The 20,185-nt window shown below is 36.2% G+C and overlaps 2 protein-coding genes across 4 annotated transcripts; one reads left to right on the top strand and one right to left on the bottom strand.

Moving 5' to 3' along the window:
* Positions 1–103: 103 nt before the first annotated feature.
* On the top strand, positions 104–9,075 carry sec23ip (SEC23 interacting protein). 3 transcript variants are annotated; one of them, XM_056257053.1, is made up of 18 exons: positions 104–298; positions 1,299–1,804; positions 2,656–2,863; positions 3,128–3,321; positions 3,414–3,503; positions 4,210–4,330; positions 4,517–4,606; positions 4,749–4,890; positions 5,578–5,786; positions 5,977–6,074; positions 6,200–6,367; positions 6,454–6,549; positions 6,630–6,803; positions 6,919–7,074; positions 7,252–7,354; positions 8,077–8,262; positions 8,357–8,522; positions 8,610–9,075. In XM_056257053.1, exons 1-18 carry the CDS (start codon positions 169–171, stop codon positions 8,689–8,691), a joined length of 2,919 nt encoding a protein of 972 aa, XP_056113028.1. In that variant the 5' UTR covers positions 104–168; the 3' UTR covers positions 8,692–9,075. The 3 variants fall into 3 exon arrangements, with proteins under 3 accessions (XP_056113028.1, XP_056113027.1, XP_056113026.1); XM_056257052.1 differs by having other exon boundaries at positions 1,299–1,813; positions 8,077–8,256; XM_056257051.1 differs by having other exon boundaries at positions 1,299–1,813.
* Positions 9,076–10,491: 1,416 nt separating this feature from the next.
* csgalnact2 (chondroitin sulfate N-acetylgalactosaminyltransferase 2) lies at positions 10,492–20,099 on the bottom strand. The gene is made up of 8 exons (XM_056257049.1): positions 19,995–20,099; positions 16,039–16,909; positions 15,516–15,732; positions 13,303–13,404; positions 11,869–12,050; positions 11,476–11,570; positions 11,303–11,384; positions 10,492–10,896 (listed from the first exon to the last, which is right to left on the bottom strand). Exons 2-8 carry the CDS (start codon positions 16,688–16,690, stop codon positions 10,604–10,606), a joined length of 1,623 nt encoding a protein of 540 aa, XP_056113024.1. The 5' UTR covers positions 16,691–16,909; positions 19,995–20,099; the 3' UTR covers positions 10,492–10,603.
* Between the last annotated feature and the right edge of the window lie 86 nt (positions 20,100–20,185).

The following is a 20,185-nucleotide window of genomic DNA, read 5'->3' as shown; positions in this document are numbered from 1 at the left end:
CGTATGAACCTTTCAGACTATCAATGAAGCAAAGATCTGTGAAAATCCAGAGAACCCCTTTATCTCTACAGTGACGAACCAGGAAGTGTTGAAAAAAAAAGAAAAGAAAAAAAAAGAAGCTCTGCCTGTTCGACTGGAGGACAAGCTACGTGTAATTTGTGATTGAAAATGGCTGATAGGAAAGCCAACATCCCTAGCAGCAGCGCAAATCTGCTGTTTTCAGGAGCCCCGGAGTTCAACTTCAGCCTGCCGTTCCTCCCTGTCAGTCAGGCCACCGGCCCGGCGGTTTTATCAGGAGGTGAGCTTATAAATTCTTCAAATGAGCTGCTTTAGTGGCTAGTGATGTTAGCTTTCCTCTGTTTTTCTGCTCAAAGGTCTCTTATCTTTATGACATGACATGCTTTCTGTAAGATTATTAAACTCTTAAATCCAGTAAACAGAGTTTCCCGTTTTTAGTGATGTCAAATATTCTCTGAATTTTGTATTGATTTTATTTGCTTGATTAGTAAAGGAGAACAGTTGACGTTACACTTATATACAGGGCAAATAAGTACTAAACGGTAACATTTTCAGTGTGAAATTAATCAGATTTCTTTGCTATGGTTTTAATTCAAAACTGCCATTAGTCTTCATCAAAATTATGAGATTGCATTGCATTGTCACTCAATGTCCTTAAAACCACCTGTCATCACACCAAAACGTAATGTAAATTACATTATATAGTATAGGAACGCAATATACATTTGTGTCTTTTTCAGAACTATTACTGCTATATCCAGAAATAAGGACAAGGTTCATTTAAAAAAATGCTACGCATTTCCCCCATATTCTCCAACTCTTATTAAACACTGTCAGATATGTATGAAAACATTAATAGAATCAAGCAAATATCAAAGTCCGTCTTCATCCTAAAGCTCTACCGTTCATATTCATCTTTTACCGGTGAATAGTTTAATGGATTATAATTTTAATAATAATTTTTATTATTATTTATTTTAATAAAAAATATATATATTTTAAGAGGGTTTTGAGGCTTTCTGTTAATGCAGGGCGACCAATTAAATCCAGGGAAGTATTTATTATAGCCTGAGTGCACTCTGATTATTCTTTATTTTTTTATATATATATATTTTTATAAAATGCTTACCATTGATGATATGCATTTTTTTTATTATATTCTAACTAACTGATTATATTATGTTTCTCTATGTTATAAATACTAATATATATTAATATTTTATACTAGTATTATAAACTATAAATTTCCTTTGCATTTCTTTATATCATCCTCTGTAAAGATGATGCCAGTGAAGTTGGAGAAGAAGACAGTTTTCTTGGTCAGACGTCATCAGCAGCTCCTCAGTCCTCCACGTTCAATTATTTCTCAAGCGTCACCAACAGCAGCGACCCGTTTGCTTCTATTGGGCAACAGCCATGCCCGCCTCCAGCCGCCACTGTCGTTCCATCAACAACTGGCCCGTCGCCTGTATCCATTGCAGCTAGTCTGCCTCTGAACCCGCCAGTATCTCACATGAACCCCAGTCAGCAGTATGGCAGTGTTGCTCATCAGACCCCTGTGGGTACATACACTCCTCCGCCTAATGCACCGACTCCTCCTCCGCAGAGCTCCCAGCAGTCCTATAATCCATACCGGCACACAGCTGCCAGTAGCAAAGCTAATCCCTATCTCATGGCTCCTGAATTACAGCAGCAGACCCCAAGCCAAACACCCCAGCATCTAAACCCCTATTCTCAGGCGATACCTGCTCCCTCGTTCCAGACTCCACCCACAGTGTTCACCAAGGTTGCTCATGTAATGCCATCTTTGTCTTTAAATCACTATGAGCTTAAATTTATAGTTATAAGAAGGATTTTACTCAAAATAGCATCTGCTGCCATTATCAGAGCTGTTAATTGTCTACTGAGACTGACTGCAGTTAATGTTAGAAATGCATGATACCATATTGGTTGTCGGGCTTTATTAGAGATATTAGTTTTTATTGGTATATCAATTGATATTTGATTCATATCATTCGATATTGATATTTAATTGTTGATGCTAAATTCCTATATTTTACATTTAGATTACCTTTGCCATCATCTAATGCTCATTTCAAGTTAATCTTTAAAAACACTAATAATACAATAACATCAAATAGAATCCTAATTTTACATACTGTACAATACAGTGTTATTTTAGTATTTAGTATTAATAATATTTTGAATTATTATATTTTCCATTTTAATTTAGTTTGTCATTTTAGTACTTCAACTTAAAATGATTTAACTTATTTCATTCTTATTTCATCTTATTTATCTTTTATTTTATCTTTCAGTTACCACTTATACATTTTTAATAGTTTTAGTTATAAATACTGATACAGCATAATGTTGTAATAACTAAATTCACTTTATTAAAAAAAGTTTTTCATAAAAATAATTAGCAGATTTGTATCGATCAGAATATTGATATTGGTGAATCCTTATATAATGTTAATAAAATCGAGAAAGAAAAAGCTGTTTAAGTTTATTCATTTAAGTGTGTTTTTAAGCATGCTTAAGAAACCTGCCATATTTTGTTTATATATATATATATATATAACTGTTTTAAAAAGGGATTGCACTTTGTTCTTATACTGTTTTGCTCTTCCCCAGCCTCCCCCAACACAGATTCCACCGCCCCCTGCAACTACTAGCATGGCTGGACCGTTAGTCCCTGCCAACTCAATGGTGCCATACACATATAATGTTTATGAACCTGTACAACATCACTGGTTCTACTGTAAACAAGTGGAGTCAAAGATGGTCTGGCTTCCCTTTAGTATTCTGGATTCCATTCGCTTGGAAGAGACATTCAACTCTGGTAAGACAGAGTGTTTTCATGGCAGAAAAATTGCACAAGGTGCTGCCAAAATATTGGCATTAGTTCTCTAGCTTATGATATATAGCCGTGTGTTTACTTTTAAGATAACTAAATTGAGTGAATGTTAGGCTAAATGCCTCTGTCACTGTAACTTAATTAGTTTGAGATGAACTGATTTAAAAGTGTTTTTCTATGTATGCTAAGAGCATGTGGCCACTCTTAGTCTATTTCACAACATAGTCACTTCGCAATCTGTTGCTTCAGTTCAGCCAGATCCAGAGAATGTGATTGTGTGTACGGATGGAGGGCGCTATGACGTGCAGCTGTACGACCGCACACGGACCTCTGTGTACTGGGAGGAAGAGCCCACCGAGGTCCGCCGCTGTTCCTGGTTCTACAAAGGAGACGCAGACAGTCGCTTCATCCCATATTCAGAAGAATTCAGTGAGAAGCTGGAGGTTTGTGCTTCCCTATACTTTTTTCTCATCAGTACTCAGAACAGACTATTAGGATGACATTTTAACTGCTCAATGGTGTCTGCTGTAAACAGGTCGAATATAAGAAAGCTGTTACCACTAATCAGTGGCATCGGCGACTGGAATTCCCATCTGGTGAGACCATCGTAATGCACAATCCAAAGGTACAACTTTTTAAAATGCTCTAAAGGCAGTTTACATGACACCGTTTTCAACTAAAAATGGAAAACGTTTTATGCATTTTGGCCATTTATTTACACAATAACAGTGTTTTGATGGGCATGAAAATGGATTCAAAGTGGACGTTTTTCAAAAAGATACAGTTTTGGTCTTTGTGTAAATTACAAAAACATGAATTTGTGAAAACGGTGAGGTCATGCGCATGCGTATTACATGTTCAGTCTATTGACCTTATTCACATCAGCGCTATCTTTGTTTTTTAATGGAAATGAAAGCGAGGCTGTGAGGGAGACATGCATCTTTTCAGTGGGGTAGTACTGTTATTTAATATGTTTTTGGATTGGTTTGCTGACGAAACGCTGCAAAAAAATATCTTTCCGAGACAAAATTTCTGTAGACACAATATGAGCTGTGGAAATTTATAAGTGATCTAGGAGCTTTATACAACTTTTTATAGCTGATTCCATTGAAAGCGCGGTAAATCTATCCCTCACAGCCTCGCTTCCATACCTGTCAGGGCGCTGCTCTGAATAAGGTCTATAGATGGGTAGTGTTTCTTTACAAAATGACATAGAAAGAACGTTTCTGGTTTTAATACATCGTTGTCATGCAAACGTATTATCATTAGATTAGACACTAGATATAGTAAACACTTTTTCTTGTAGCTTAAATGATTGTTTGGTTCCTCAGGTGATTGTGCAGTTTCAGCCGTCTGCCATGCCTGATGAGTGGGGCACGACACAGGACGGTCAGACCCGACCTCGGGTTGTCAAGAGGGGTGTGGACGATGATCAAGATGAAGTTCCTGATGGTAAATCGTTTTTTTGTTCTCAGTTTCTCACTAAAGCCAGACAAAAAATAAGTGATTTTGTTTTGCTTTCTCAATCCCCCAAGTTTCAAAATACAACTTGTCAAACAGCCTTCAAACTCGGTATTATTTGATGGTGAATGCATAGCATGGCAGATTCACTGAAGAAAATTGTCTTTTCCTGTCTAGGCGAGATGGCTCAGGTGGATCATCTGGTGTTTATGGTGCATGGCATTGGGCCCGTCTGTGACCTGAGGTTTAGAAGCATTGTGGAGTGTGGTATGTGTTACGCAAGTTATGAATACAGTTTTCTAAGGCTTTTAGTCAAACACTTCCAGTAAAAACGAATCCTACTGTTTTGATGTGAATTCTTGAACACAATATATTGCGCTTCAGTCAAACTGTGTTTGTGTGTTTGCAGTGGATGACTTCCGCAGTGTGTCCTTGAAGTTGTTGCAGAGTCATTTTAAGAAGGCTCGTGATGATCATGTCATTAGTCGTGTGGAGTTTCTGCCTGTGCATTGGCACACGGCTCTGCACGGTGACGCTACAGGGGTTGACAGGTAGAGACACAACCTTCAGCCACATTCAGAGGAAGTCTTACTTGGGTGCTCTATATTAGGCCCAAAACTAATGGTCCCGGTTTTGCTTTTGCTGATTACTTTCTTTTGTACTGACCCTTCAGCCACCAATATATCATTTAAATATAAATATAATATTGTCAATTCTATTCAAAATATACATTACTGTTCAAAAGTTTCCTTTTTTTTTTTTAAAGAAATGAATACTTTTCAGCAAGGATGCCTTAAGGCCAACTCACACCGCACTGACAGACAGCAACAGACACTTCGTCTTTTTTTTTTTTATATCAGTGTGTTACCCATGTCGTGTCTGTTGGCGTCTGTCTAAGCTTGATTTGATCATATTGTGATCAAGGAATAAATTACATTTTAACATGTATAAAAATAAATAGAAAAGTTATTTTAAATTGTAATAATATTTCACAATATTGCTGTTTTTACTGTATGTTTGATCATATCCCTCTCTGAAAAAAAAAAAACGGAAACTGGTTGGGCAGAAAGTTTAGGAAACTTTTTTTTTTTTTTTTATTATTATTGAAAAATAATTCTCATTCCCCTAACAATCGGTGCTCCTATGAACTTTTTGCCCAAATTATGTTGTCTGTTATATCATAAACGTTTTGTTTTGTAATTTAGTTCTTTCTGTCTTTTACATTTTGAATCATGTAGGAGGATAAAGAAGATTACTCTGCCCAGCACAGGTCGTTTGCGTCACTTCACTAATGAAACCCTTTTAGACGTGCTTTTCTACAACAGCCCAACCTACTGTCAGACCATTATGGACACCGTGGCTTTTGAGATCAACCGCTTACACACACTATTCATGGAAAGAAACCCAGACTTCAAAGGCAGAGTGTCCGTGTCTGGACACAGCTTGGGTGAGAATCCTTTCCTTTTACATGCTTTAGCTCTGAATCATTGTCCTTAAATGATTTAGATAAAGCTTGAACTAAAGGGATGCACTATTAGAGTACATTTAGTGTTTAACAACACCATGTATTGAACTAAACTAGTATTCATATTTGTATTACAAATTTCTTTCAATTTAATATTTCCCCTAATCTATAGGCTCTTTGATACTTTTTGACCTGCTGTCCAATCAGAAGGTCTGCTCACCTTTATCAGGTCCATTAACCAATGGAAATGCTCTGCCTAATGTGAAACAGGTATCAGTACATTTTGGATGAGGATGATCTTAAAATGCTGCACATTAATTGAAGTAGTATTATGGCATCCCTGGAACACACAACCTTTATGGGTTTTTAAGATGACCTCATTTTAATTATTGTAGGGAAGTCCCGTCGTCCAGGCCAATGAAGTGGCTACTGTAGCAGCTGCTGAGGAAGAGGCCAAAGAGGAAGAAGAAGAGATTGGCAACCTGTCGTCTGTTCTGGAGATGCTGAGTTTGTCTGAGTATCTGAGTGTTTTTGAAAAAGAGAGGATTGATATCGAGTCTCTGGTGAGAGCATTTTAAATTTGGTTTTACACCTTTTATATTAAAACAATAAGCAACTCATCACTGCTATTCCTCTATCTCTATTACAGCTGTTATGCACAATAGATGACCTAAAGGAAATGGGTATTCCTCTGGGGCCACGTAAAAAACTTGCCAACTTTGTCAAAGAGAAGTCTGCAAAACAGGCAAATTTTCAGTTGTTTGCATCAGGTTTTTATTTGTCCATTCTGATGTGATGCTTTGAAACTCATGTTCTTCTCAACAGGCTGCACGAAAGGCTGTGAAAGAGAAAACTGTAGAAAAAGAGGAACCAAAAGAGACTAAACCTCCCGTCCAGACAGAGCCCACACCAGATCCTTCCATCAGCAAACTGCCAGTAGGAAGGAACATGTCCTCAATCCATGTAGATTACAACTATTTCGAAATAGGCACAGGACAGGTAAAGCTTGAATTTACACCTTCCCAAATTATCTATGGACCAAGATGATTGAATGGTCATTTTGTCAGAAGCTGATTGTGGGTCTGAAACGTGAATATGCTCTGTTCTCCTCCAGGTGTCGGTGGTATATCATGCTCTAGACTTTGAACCGGTGAATTTCTTTGCTCTCGGCTCTCCCATCGGGATGTTTCTGACAGTACGTGGGGTGGAGAAAATTGAAGAGTCTTACCAGCTTCCCACCTGCAAAGGCTTCTTCAATATCTACCATCCAGTGAGTTGTGTCTTAGATCGTCTACTGCTTCTCTACAGCTGCATCTGATCTTTTGGGAATCATGGTTTACGACTAAAGTGTCAGTGTAAATGAAGAATAATGAACAACACGATTTGGAAATGTAACATTCTCAGTGTTAGCTGTGTCGCTAATACATTAATGATATTGTGTTCTCAGCTGGATCCAGTTGCATACAGGATTGAACCATTGATCTTACCAGACATTGAAATGGAACCGGTTTTGATCCCTCATCATAAAGGGAGGAAGAGACTTCATCTCGGTATGTATTAAACACAAGGTTCGTACGGTCTTTAAAAACCTGGAAAAGTCATGGAATTTTAAAATAGCCTGAAAATTGCTATTTTAAAACGTTAATTCGATCTCTCTGACTGCGGCATTCCATCAGATTTTGTTTTGCAGCAATGAGCATTATAACCAATCTCACACATTCCTGTTGAGCTTATGATTGTGATGGCCAATCAGAGGCGTTCAGATTAATCATCGCTGAAACTAATAGTAAATAATAAAATAAATGTTTATTTTGTATTAAACCACATAGCTTGTCATAAATTATTTATGATCTGCTGTGATTTGAAATTTGAATATGGATTTTTATTCTTATTTTATATGTATACACAGACGTTTCATGAAACGTTAGGTCATGAATATTTGCCTCAAAAGTCATGGAAATTTATTGGTAGAAATGTTTATTGGTAGAAACCCTGTTGACAATTTCTTTGAATTTTATCAGTTAAAAAAAATTATATAAATAATTCTATATATATATATGCTATATAAAAGTTAGGTTATTTAAATAATTTATTATTATTATTTTAAAAATAATGTGTAAATTGTACAGGGCAAAATCTTCTGGTGTTGATAAAGCAAAGAAAAGTAAAAAAAATAATTAACTATTATTGTAATTTAAATGTAAATGTAACTTATAATAGAATGCATTAATTTTCTTGGTTACAAAATAAATTTTTTGTGTCTTGCATCCAGAATTAAAAGAGAGTTTATCCAGGATGGGCTCTGACTTAAAGCACGGCTTCATCAGCTCTCTGAAGACTGCTTGGCAGACTCTGAATGAGTTTGCGCGTGCTCACACCTCTTCCGCTCAACTGCACGAACAGCTCGCCATGGTCGCCAGTCAGATCAAAGCACAAGAGGAAATGCAGGAAGGGGAAGGTGAGTCACCCACAATGCATATCCTCTTAGTGTCGTCAGTTCACTGTGCACACTTCAACGCAAACTGAATCTGAATCGAATGCTTTGTTTGCAGAGGAGAGTAAGATGGTTGAGAGTCCAGAGCCTCAGAAGGAAGAGGAGACGCACGTAAAAGTGGGCCTGCTGAATGGAGGGAATCGCATTGACTACGTCCTGCAAGAGAAACCCATCGAGAGCTTTAACGAATACCTGTTTGCACTCCAGAGTCATCTGTGTTACTGGTATGTGATCTGCCATAATGTCATTATGTAATTGTATTATTGTCATTCTGTGAAATACAATAAAGACTATTTTGTCTCTTTCCTCAGGGAATCTGAAGATACAGCTCTGCTTCTTCTCAAGGAAATTTATAAGTCCATGGATGTACGGCCAGATCATCCAGTGCATTAATGTAATGGGTCGCTAAAACTCCTTATTCATCAGAAATCATATTGCTTTGAAGATAAATAAATATTTTAAACCGTTTTCAACTCTTCAACTGGACTGTCCCAGCAGTTTTTGTTATTTTATTTTCCTGTAGTCTGTTGTATAAAAATGAATACACTTGTATTATTCCATGTGTCTTAAATTAAGGAATGAATAGTGGATTTCAATACCACTGCAACAGTTTAAAATACATTTTTTATAGCTTATAGAGCTGCAAATGTTTGTGTGCAATTGCAAATGGAATCAAATGGTATTAATATAAACTTTATCTAGAGTTAGAAAAGAAATATTGACTATGTACTGTGTAAAAACTACAACCAAGAATCATAATAAACTGAACTATTAGTAGCGGTTGTGTTGCTCTTGCTTGTTATAGTTATGTTAAATGTATCTTCTGTAAATTTCAATACCACTGCAACAGTTTAAAATACATTTTTACACAGTAAACTGATATTTACTGGCACATAAGCTTATGTTTTGGAAGCAAAATATATGACAGAACTGCTGACAATCAAATAGCAGGTCTATTTTTCAAGGTTCACACTGCTGCATCATTTCCCATAAATCCTAAAAGAGTTTCTGTTGATTTCGATCAAGCACTAAAATCGAATCACACACCTTCATGGTTTATTTTGGGGACAAACATTAAAGATAGCTTGTTGTATTTATTTTATTTGTTTTAGAAAATGAGCAATGGAACTCAACATCCTGATCAATTTGAGGCTTTACAATAGATAGCAAAGGTTATTTTCAATCCACCTGCCAGTGGAATTAATACATAATGTCCTCAACAGATTAGTCAGAGAATTTTTTTTTAATACCTCAACATTGACTATATACCACAGATTCATTTCAAAGTGGTTGCAGAGGCCAAAGCATTTAGATCCTGTTTACCCTCTTGACAGATAACACTATAGCACTGACCAGTGTCCTCACACATGGTGCAAAGTAAAAGTTTGACACATGCATCAAAATGCATATCAGGTCCATGCTATTTCACACAGCAAAGACGTGGAAGACTTGGGGGAAAAGTCTGAATACTGTTCCAGCAGAAACATGACCTACAGTACAAATCCAGCATGGCAAATTTAACTACATCCATATGTGGATGATTGTCCCTTTTAGCAACGCATCTCCCTTTTTATCACAGCGCACCGATTTTCAACAGAAATAATTAGTGCTGTCAAATCGATTTATCAAAAGTTTGTGTGCATATACACGCGCGCACACACACACACACACAAATTATATATTTACAAACTTTTATGTTAGATGCGATTAATCAATTAATCTATTTGACATCACTAGAAATAAAATAGAAACTAATGGCTTTGTCAATTAATGGCAAAACAAAAAACAAAAACAAAGGCATGCTCTTTACATGTCTTCTCAATGGCCATTATTTAGAAATCATGAGCAGAACAACTGTGCAAATCATTTGTATAAAACATTTATGCAAGCTGTTGCATTCAATTCAATGAGACAATTTATGCAATACAACTTTGCACAAACTTCATGAATGAGGCCCAAACAATTTCTTCAGTAACTCATTTCCCCAAAGGGACTTTTCATTATTCACATACAGTACGTAATAAACAAATCTAAAAAGTCATTTTAGTGCTTAACACCTAAACCTAAATTGGCATTAAAGCAAACTATTCCAGAACGTAAATCAAAGTAAATGGTTTGTGTAGTACCAATCAGTACCATCCTCCCTTAACACTTAGTCTTCTTTGTTGTCATAAAGTCTTCTGTAATCCCAGGATAATTATTTTGATTTGACTTCAGTTCAAATAATACAAAAAAAAATAAACATTTTGACCCATTCCTTCATTGCTGTTATCAACAAAGTTGTGCTCATTGCTGCATTGTTGATTCATTCGGCTGGTTTGCTCTGAGTTTTGTAGGCCTGCTTTCGAAGGTGAGTCTCAATCTCCTCCCGGAACACAAGCATGCCCAGATGAGAGTGTGACGCCTCATTCATGGCTTTGGACTGGATGCACATGCGGTACTGTTCCGGGGTCAGCTCGTCTGCGCACAGCTTCTCGTGCCAGAGGTGGAAGAGGCCCGACACAGGGGTCCGGATCACAATCTGTTCACTCCGTAGGTACTTCCTGTACAAGTGCACATCTTCTACACCCCAGCCTTTCACTTCCAGATCAAATCCTCCTAGAAAAGAGAAACCGGGAGTTTATTTATATATAAAAAAACAACAAGCAGCAAATTATCTCTTATTAGTACTCTCACACATGAATTCATTTACGAAGGATTTTTTTTTTTAAGTCATTCATAAGTCTCTTATGCTCACCAGGCAGCATTTATTTCAGCAAAAATACGGTAAAAACAGCAATATTGTGAAATAACATTACAATTTAAAATAATTGTTTTCCATTTAAATAAATGTTTAAATTTTATTTATTCCTGTGATGGCAAAGCTGTCACATGATCCTTGCTGATTTGCTCCTCAAGAAACATTTCCTATTATTATTATTGAATCAGCATATTAGAATGATTTCTGAAGACTGTAGTAATGATGTTGAACATATACAGTATATATAAGTCCACATTAACTTACCAATGCTAAGGAAGTCAGAGCGATACTGACAAGTCATGCCAAATCCAAAATCCCTCCAGAATCCAGCATCTTTTTTATGAATCTATAAATGGCATACAATTGTCTTATTTTCTTTTGAATCACTAGAAAGCCATACGTTCAAAAAAAAAAAAAAAAAAATCTTGGTTACATACCAGCTGACTCTCAATTGGGGGTGGAAAATCAAGATTTCCATAAACTATAGCGGGATTGTACAAACTGAAAACCACCGGATAGAAAACTCGTTTTCCTGCAAAGGAGAAAAAAGAAAATTACATAGAGGATTATATTTTTAGTATACAAATGATTCTTGATGAAGAATTTATACTGTTCTGTCAACCATGCATAAAACCAGTAAATGTCATTAATTTATTTGCTACATATCCTATTATCCCTAATATTATTACTGCTTAGATGGAAAACAAACTGAAAGTACACGCATCATATAGTGCAATCAAAAACAAGTGCAAAATTGGAGAAATATGGATGTTTTTTCTAGTAATGTGTCCATGAATTTTCAGATAGAAATGATTGTTGAGATGACAAACCTGGAGCTGTATTGAGACGACAGGTACTAAGAAATTCCAGTGTGAAGTAGATGTCAACGTCACAGAAGAACATCAACACGTCACCCCCTTTCTCCCACGCGTGAGCTCCAATGTCCAGACCACGGCCACGCGAAAACTCCTCATCCACAGGGATCAGAGTGTAGTTACTGAAGTTCTCCTCACTGGAAAGGATCATGAATAACAGTGTAGGAAATAAAAGGAGGCTTAGAAGATTTATACCAACCATATTGGGTAATAACACGTGTTTACAATCTCTACCTTCACACACTGCTGTTTATAAGTCTGGGGGTGGTATGATTTTTTTGTAATATTTTTGGAAAAAAAAAGTCTCTTTTGCTCACCATGGCTACATTTATTTGATAAAAAAATACAGGAAAAACTATCAAATTAACTGTTTTCGATGTTAATATATTTTAAAATGTAATTTATTCATGTGATGGCCAAGCTGAATTTTCAGCCTCATTAATCCAGTCTTCAGTGTCCTTCAGAAATCATTCTTATATTCTGATTTGGTGCCCAAGAAACATTTCTTATTATTAATGTTTATGAAAGCAGTTGTGCTGCTTAATATTTTTGTGGCAACCATGATATATATTTTTAGGATTCTTTAAAAGGAAATTCAAAAGAACAGCATTTATTTGAAATAGAAATCTTTTGTAATGTTATAAATGTCTATAGTGTCACCACTGATCTACTCAACGCATCTTTGCTGAATAAAAGTTAATTTCTTTCTAGGGCTGCACAATATTGAAGAAAAATGAGATGATGCTTAAAATGCGTAAATTAAACTTAAATTATATAACCAACATACATTTTTTTCACATTCTTTTTGTCAGAAGAAAGCATCACTACAACTTCTGAAAGTGAACACCAATGTCTTACTGTATCATAAGTGTCATTTTAACATGTGTAACCAGGGGGTTTAGGTTTCAGGTAGGCCTACATTAGATTTATGTAACAACAGAAACTGAATAATCAAATGTAGAAATAAAACACTGCTTAGTCTTCACTGTATGAATTAATGTCAACTGATTCTTATTAAAGCTACAAAAGCTATTCAGTCAAGAGCAGTGTCTGTCTTTTGTTTATGACCCCCGTTATTGCAGTTACGATATGCATATCACGATATGTACATTTGCGATATTTCGATATATTACACAGCCCTATTTCTTTCAATAAAAATCTTACCGACTTTACATTTTTTAATGGTAGTAGAGTACAGACAATGTGAATTACTATAAGAGCTCTGGGCACAATAATTATGAAAAAGGAAGCTTAAAACCTGCTATTCCAAGGAAATTAAATTACAGTCTCTACTCCCCCATTAAGATGGGTAAACAGCAAATTCCTTTTCCTTGGGTTTCATCCATTTAGGATCAGTGCAATATCACAGAACATTTGCAAAGCTCAAACCTGGACATTTTCCTCAGAGACGCCTTCACCTCCTGCAAGCCCGTCTGACCAAAATACACCACTGTGAGATGCACTCGCTTGTCCTGCTGTACACAAACCTCCCTGCACACAGAAAACACCATCTGATCACAACATTTCCAAAACTACCAAAGAGAAAACTGTACTGGAAATCATTCCCTTGTAAAACTGTGTAACATCTGGCTGCATCCACACATCTTTAGAAGGTTCAACTGTATGATTTGCAGCACACAAGAACACACTGACACACACATTCCCAGAATCTCTTTTACATGCTTGGTGAAATTTTGTTTAAAATCCAGTCATTTCAATAGGAATCCACATGACCATCGGGAGTTTTGTGTGCATGAGGGCGAAACATTTTGCACATTCCCAAATGTTGATGTTAGTCACGTGAATTCATCATGTGTTGACTATCAGAAAGCTACTTGGATTAAAAGCAAGTTCTGTGTCATCAGTGCTTCATATATCGCTATTGACAACGAACAATGAATCTAGATCAAAATTCTTTCACATTTTATTCTAAGACATAAAATAAATCAGTCAAAGATATATATACATAGATGCCTCATTTGCGGCTGTTTCTATGGGCCTCTATACATATCCCGTCCGCCATATTGGAACAGTCAAAGCTGACCGTTGACTGCGCGTCTGCAACCGACAGTTAGACATGTTTGAATCTGCAATAGACTTCAGCAGTTGATTTTGCAAAACTAACCCAATACAAGAAAAGGCATCATCTAACACGATATTAAAAAATACCATAGTAAAAGCCTGTATTACTGAGCTGATTTAAAAACACAACCCAACACATTCTCACCTGTGAAAGGTTATCCCATTTCTTCTGGAATTGAAATCTCAGCGGTTTGACAATCAAAACCTGCGCAATGTTGTGGCATCATTGATTCTTACTGTGAGTGACGACACGCTGACTGTTCCAAGATGGCGTCTGGAATCTACGTATACACATATCTATGACTTAAGTAATACACCACTCGTTGTCCTGAAAAGGCCGGTTGCTAACAAGTGGCTAAATTGGACTACATAGGTTGTTGGGTTAAACGTTATCAGCCGAACAGTGTAAGTCATCTACTCACTATTGGGCTTTTACAGCCTCATTGAGTTCATAATCACGATCTTGCAAACGATTTGAACTCAAAGTGACAAATGTTTTTAAATAATGACTGAAAGAGTTTTCAGAAGCTTAATGGTGGCGACCCTTATAGCCAACGTTTAGCTCTTTTACTTCTGCCGATTGTATTTAGGCTTCAAAATTCATAAAAGTTATGTTCATGTGAGTGTTTGTAAGAATCATGTAAGAATCATAAACTTTTGTTGGTCACAGAGCTTATTTTCTACAATAATCCAAAAGCCAATGGAAAAAAAACCCCATCTTTTTGTCTAAAAAATGGTAATGGTAATGCTAACTTTTGGGTTGGCCTACAAAAATGGGTCATCACTGCAGCACTCTATAAAAGTGCACATTTACTAGGGCTGTTGGAACGAATTCCAAAATTCGAATATAATTCAAATATTAAAAAAATCAATACTATTCGAATGCTGAAGTTACTATTAGAATATTTTTATATATATTTTTTTTATATGCAATCTTGTCTTTCTCACCACCTTGGCTTACACGCATGTGAAAATGAAATGCTTTTGTTTCGTCTGATGAACAATAAAGTTTTTGAATCGTAACACAATTGTGCACGTTATACACGTTGATCATCATAACAATACTGTCAAAAATGGTAAATGTTTAACGACGTAAAAAAGCGCCCGTGAAGCGCAAATATCTTGGCGAATACTCAACGGATTCGGTGAGCACCAAACTCGCTGGAACCATCTAGTCGAACTGAAAAGAACGATATAAATTTCAGAATGTTTGGTGGTGTTTTCGCGGAGATATTAGCCGAAAACCATCGGAAGCGCTTCAACCATATTCAGCGTGAATAAAATGTTTATTGTAATGTTAGATGTCCCTCTAGTGGACAGAACGTGTAACAACAACCACATGCTATAGTGGCATTGGCGATCCATAAGCCTGAGTAATGTTGTAAATCTTAATAATAGGATGAATTTGAGCATTTAATATTCGAATATTAAATAAAACAAGGAATGGAATTCGAATAGTATTATAGAGGAAGATTGACAGCCCTAAAACTTCCTGAAACCTTCCACAGTGACCTTCTCACCTGAAGTTGTGCAAAAACTGAACAAAGACTTCAGTGCGGCCTGACAACGGCACTATGATGTTAATGATGGTGCTGGCGGCGTCTACAGACATGCTCCTCACTTTCATGAGAGGCCCAAATGGACGAAAGAGGGTGACGTGACGGTACTCGTGGGAATTCTCTTTAGCGAAGTAGAGCTCATACAGTGTGCCTTTGTCCCTCTCGGTCCTGTAGAGTCCTGCCAAGAATAGCAAATACACAAAAGCAGCTAGAGTTACTTAAATTTTGTGCTGTGCAAAGTTCACACCACCTTTATTATCCTCAAATACAAACAATACTATTAAAGGACAAGTTCGGTATTTTACATTTAAAGCCTTTTTTTAAGATCGTTTCTGATGAAATAGAACGGTTAAGATTGAAATTTGGACACATGCCTGCTTAAAACAGGGCTTTAAGTGTAAAATACCGAACTAGTCCTTTAAGTACACACAAACCCTGAACACACGGTACGTAAAGTAGTATACCTCATCTGAACAGCTCTTACCCTCAAAAAAATGGCTTTCGGTGAACATCTGCCGCTGCATGGGGATGTTGTCCTCCTGTCCGTCATCGTCTTCCGGGTTATTAATAATTTCCAAACCCGCTTCTATCACCTCCACCAACTCATCCCTCCGGTCCTTCCGCACAGGCTTCTCCTCGGGATGGCGTGTCAGGCCCATCTCCAGCTGGTACACCTTCGTGGAGGTGAAGCTCTCAAAGGGCACAAGCGCGTACTCGCTCGGTAGCCTCGCTCCCGTATTCACCTCGGCCTTTTCGATTTGTGAGTGCAGGTACTCCAAGAGGTCACTCGGCTCTTGATCTCTTCCATCGATCAGGCTCTGTGGCCCGGGGCCCTCCTTTTTTTTTTGAAGTACCCTCAGTTTCTCGCTCATCTCTTGGAGTTCTTGTTTGAGCTGCGCAATCTGCCTCTTGAGGCTGGCCGCTCGGCTGAGATGTCGCTCTTCCTGCTCCTGCAGGAGGGCCTGGTAATACTCCTTCCCATAAGGATCTCCTCCCAGGCCAGGCAGCACCTGACTCACATCCGCAGGCGGTGTGCACTCCAGGAGGTAAGCAAAGAGCAGCAGCACCAGGATCAAAAATATTCCTAGTAGAAGCCAGCGCGCCCGCCCCTGCAGAGGAAGCCCCCGTCTGGGCATATCTGAGAGGCAGGGTGCTCTTTACCAGCCACTTTCACATTAATCCATTCCCAAGCAAAGCGGAGGAAGTATGCTAGTGTCACATTTCTCTTGTAATCTTGCTCCTCTCACACTACAGCACATCGATCATGCTCAGATTCCTCAGAGATGTGTGCATATACCGTTGACAAACTGTCATCCTGCTTGCACAATATTCCTCCGTTTAGAGAAACACCACATCTAAAAAGAGATTCAAATCATGAAAAATATATTTTCTATTCAGTATATTTAGACCAAACCAGACAAGAAATAGTCTAAACAAATTACTATATAAACTATATCAAATAATAGAACAGCCTTCAGTGCCTTGCTTTTTTTAAACTTTAAAACACTCCACAAATGGGTCAATGACAAATAAGATTTTCAAGATGAAAAAAAATATATTTTAAGCAAAACAGTATTAAAATGCATTTTTATGTCCAAAAAAAGTATGGTGTTGATTCATACTGGTTTTAAAGCATTTTAGGCAGCATTAATTCATTATTAAACAAGATTTCTGATTTTACCACCCAGAAAATGTCAGGTGGTGCGACCATATATTAATTTAAAATAATATACATTTAATGTACTTAGCACTACTGGCTGGGACTTGTAAATATGAATCGTAGTGTCTAAAATGCATGTCACATGGTAAATTTCCTTTCCATTTCTTTATTTATTGCCCTTTTATTCCAAATTATATAAACGGCTACTTTTCTGTGTTCAAACACCCATTTTTCCATAAGAAATTTTTATGTTTTGTTTTTAACTGTAACCATTTTTTGTATACATTATATAAAGGTTTAGAGTTATATTGCTTACTTCATTTTGCAATTGCAGTGGTAATTGAAACATTTAAATGTAAATTTGCTGGTTGCACCACCTGACCATGACCGGTCGCACCACCTGACGTTGTGATCAATAATGATTGATATTCACAAAATAAAAAGAAAGATATGTCAATTAATTTAATTCGGGTTTCAATTGGCTTTTTTATTTTAATCCTCTGACCAATTTATAGTGTATCTCCATCATATAATTAAATTTCATGAACAAGAAAGTGCAAAACAATACAGCATGTTATGAAAACATTTGATCATCTCATCAAGTGAGATATTTCAAGCCTTTATTTGTTATAATTTTGATGATTATGGCTCACAGCTTATGAAAACCCCAACAAAGGCTTGAAATATCTCACTTTGCATGTAATGAGTCTATATTAGTTTCACCTTTTAAGTTGAATTAGTGAAATAAATGAACTTTTGCACGATATAATTTTTTTTTTTAGTTTCACCTGTACTATATCATTTGTAAAATAAATTATTTTAGTTCAAATATTGAATAGAATGGGTAGTGGTTTGTTAATTATGTAATGGTCTCTTCTGTAATTCTGTATGACACTGCTATAAAGTATGTATTATTAACAAGTAATAACTGTAATTACCACACAAAAAATAACAGAACACCATATTAACTTAAGTTGTAATTTATCTAGATATTTTTACAATGTACTCTGCCCTTGCAACTGGATCACTTTTTAAACAAGCTCTGTGTCGTGCTGTTTTATCCTTGCTTGATAATGACATACACAGTATACAAAAACAAATTAAAATAGATTAATTTAAAGATGCAATTGTGTTAGTATCAATGTTGGTTATACAGTCCTATATTCTTGAAGAATAGGACTTTAAGATGGACAATGTGCTCTTTTAATTGTCACCCATACCATAATAAAATAAAAAAATATATATATATGCATATGTAGATCACACCTTTAAACAAATTAAAAGCTTTATATATTTATTAAAATGTATTTAATATATTTAAAAACGTGAATTAACATGACTTTTTTTAGTTGGTTTAACTGTAACTCTGGTCGCGACACCTGACATATTGGTCACGCCACCTGACATTTCAAACTCAATTCAAATCTAACAGGCATTAACTTGGACACCTATACAAATGTTTGACCATGTGCTCAAGGTTATACATACATTTTCTAAATCCAATACATATTTTTATAATAACAACACATTTTCAAAGTTTTCCAGGGGTCATACCACCTGACATGATCATTTGAATCAGCCTCATCATTACTCCAAAATGTCAAATTATCTAATATTTATGGGAGGGTGATTAACCTTGTTACTGCATCAAAGGGGTCCTTTGGGGTCTTCTGTGTGATGTCATATGCTGTCACATGGTTTTATTAAAGGAACATTGCATAAAATTGCATTTTTATGTCGGTCGCCCTCCCTGACATTGGTAGAAGTAAATTTTTCGGACAAAAGTTGTTTAAGTAATAGAATAGTTTTGAAATAGGACCGATACACTATTTCCCCTCATTTATAAGGAATTTAACATAAAATTATGCCAAACTTTTTGATTAAGAATTTTATTGAGAAAATTAACCTTTTTATTGCAGTTTTTTTCTCTGCTTGTACGTTCGGACGGTCGCACCACCTGACATTTTTGGTCTTTCAAACAACAAAACTCAAAAAATCTATTGAATTTCAATAAAATGAAGAGGGTTTCTTATAAAGGAGATATTGTAGATCCATTTGATATATGACATGTATTTATTCAAATTCTTTTTAGGAAAATAATGCATTTGGACACAAAAAATACATGTCATGTCATTGACCCACATACGAATGATATTAATTTTTATTAAAACGTTATTTATATATAAAACGAATATCCACACACACAAACAAACAAAAGTAACTTGGACTGATAATATGTATTGTAAAACTAGTTTCTAGGCAAGTTTCAGGTTGTTGTCTACGTAGAAATAGACTAACTTATAGTTTTAAGCGGATCGAAATTTAGATAATCCAAAAATAAGACAATAAAAATTTAAATATATCAACAATAATAATTTAATAATCAATATTTTAGATCAATGTTTTTATCGGCCGTGTGATAAGCGGATTCGACCTAACGTTATCTGTTTATTTTGCCTAGCAGCTACTGGCTCCATACGCTGTATAAAACTATTCATATTCACCGCAAACAACTGTATATGTATAACGGTAGCGCAATTTATGTTTACACTTTAATATAAACAAACAACTAAGACTCTGAATAATATTAAGTTTGTTTACAGATCAACAAGGAAACACAGCTTTATGCGCACAGGGAAACATCTGGCTGTTTGATCAATAGCACTAAGCATGATGAAAAGACATAATGGCAAATATCTAGTAATCTAATTTGCGGAAGAAACATCGAGGTTGCAGTTGTTTTCTTGGATAAAACAAACACGGAAATGTGCGACACTTACCTCGGCGGTTGTGATTGTATGTGGCTGTCGGTAACCGCTTCTTCGTGCAACTGTTCAATAGAATACCGAGCATAATAAATGTGGGAACACAACGCCACGGGGCAATGAAAAAAAGGAAGCATGTTCCTTCCGCTATGAGCCGCAGAATTTCAAAATAAAAGCCAGTATGTCGTCTTTAGATGTTTTACAAA

The sequence above is a fragment of the Rhinichthys klamathensis genome, unplaced genomic scaffold (assembly GCF_029890125.1).
Source record: "Rhinichthys klamathensis goyatoka isolate OS25496 unplaced genomic scaffold, OSU_Roscu_1.1 h1tg000135l_1, whole genome shotgun sequence".
NCBI classification, from domain to species: domain Eukaryota; kingdom Metazoa; phylum Chordata; class Actinopteri; order Cypriniformes; family Leuciscidae; genus Rhinichthys; species Rhinichthys klamathensis.
The sequence above is the reverse complement of the archived record's forward strand: the minus strand, read 5'-3'. Positions and strand labels throughout refer to the sequence as shown.

What these genes read in the sequence shown, in the direction of transcription:
- sec23ip (XM_056257051.1), top strand. Translation starts at nt 169, where the DNA reads ATGGCTGATAGGAAAGCCAACATCCCTAGCAGCAGCGCAAATCTGCTG. An exon ending in GACGCTACAGGGGTTGACAG is followed by an intron (nt 4,891 to 5,577) that starts GTAGAGACACAA and finishes TGAATCATGTAG; the next exon opens with GAGGATAAAGAAGATTACTC. An exon ending in TCGAAATAGGCACAGGACAG is followed by an intron (nt 6,804 to 6,918) that starts GTAAAGCTTGAA and finishes GTTCTCCTCCAG; the next exon opens with GTGTCGGTGGTATATCATGC.
- csgalnact2 (XM_056257049.1), bottom strand. Translation starts at nt 16,690, where the DNA reads ATGCCCAGACGGGGGCTTCCTCTGCAGGGGCGGGCGCGCTGGCTTCTA. An exon ending in TCGTCTCAATACAGCTCCAG is followed by an intron (nt 11,571 to 11,868) that starts GTTTGTCATCTC and finishes TCTCCTTTGCAG; the next exon opens with GAAAACGAGTTTTCTATCCG. An exon ending in CTCTGACTTCCTTAGCATTG is followed by an intron (nt 10,897 to 11,302) that starts GTAAGTTAATGT and finishes TCTCTTTTCTAG; the next exon opens with GAGGATTTGATCTGGAAGTG.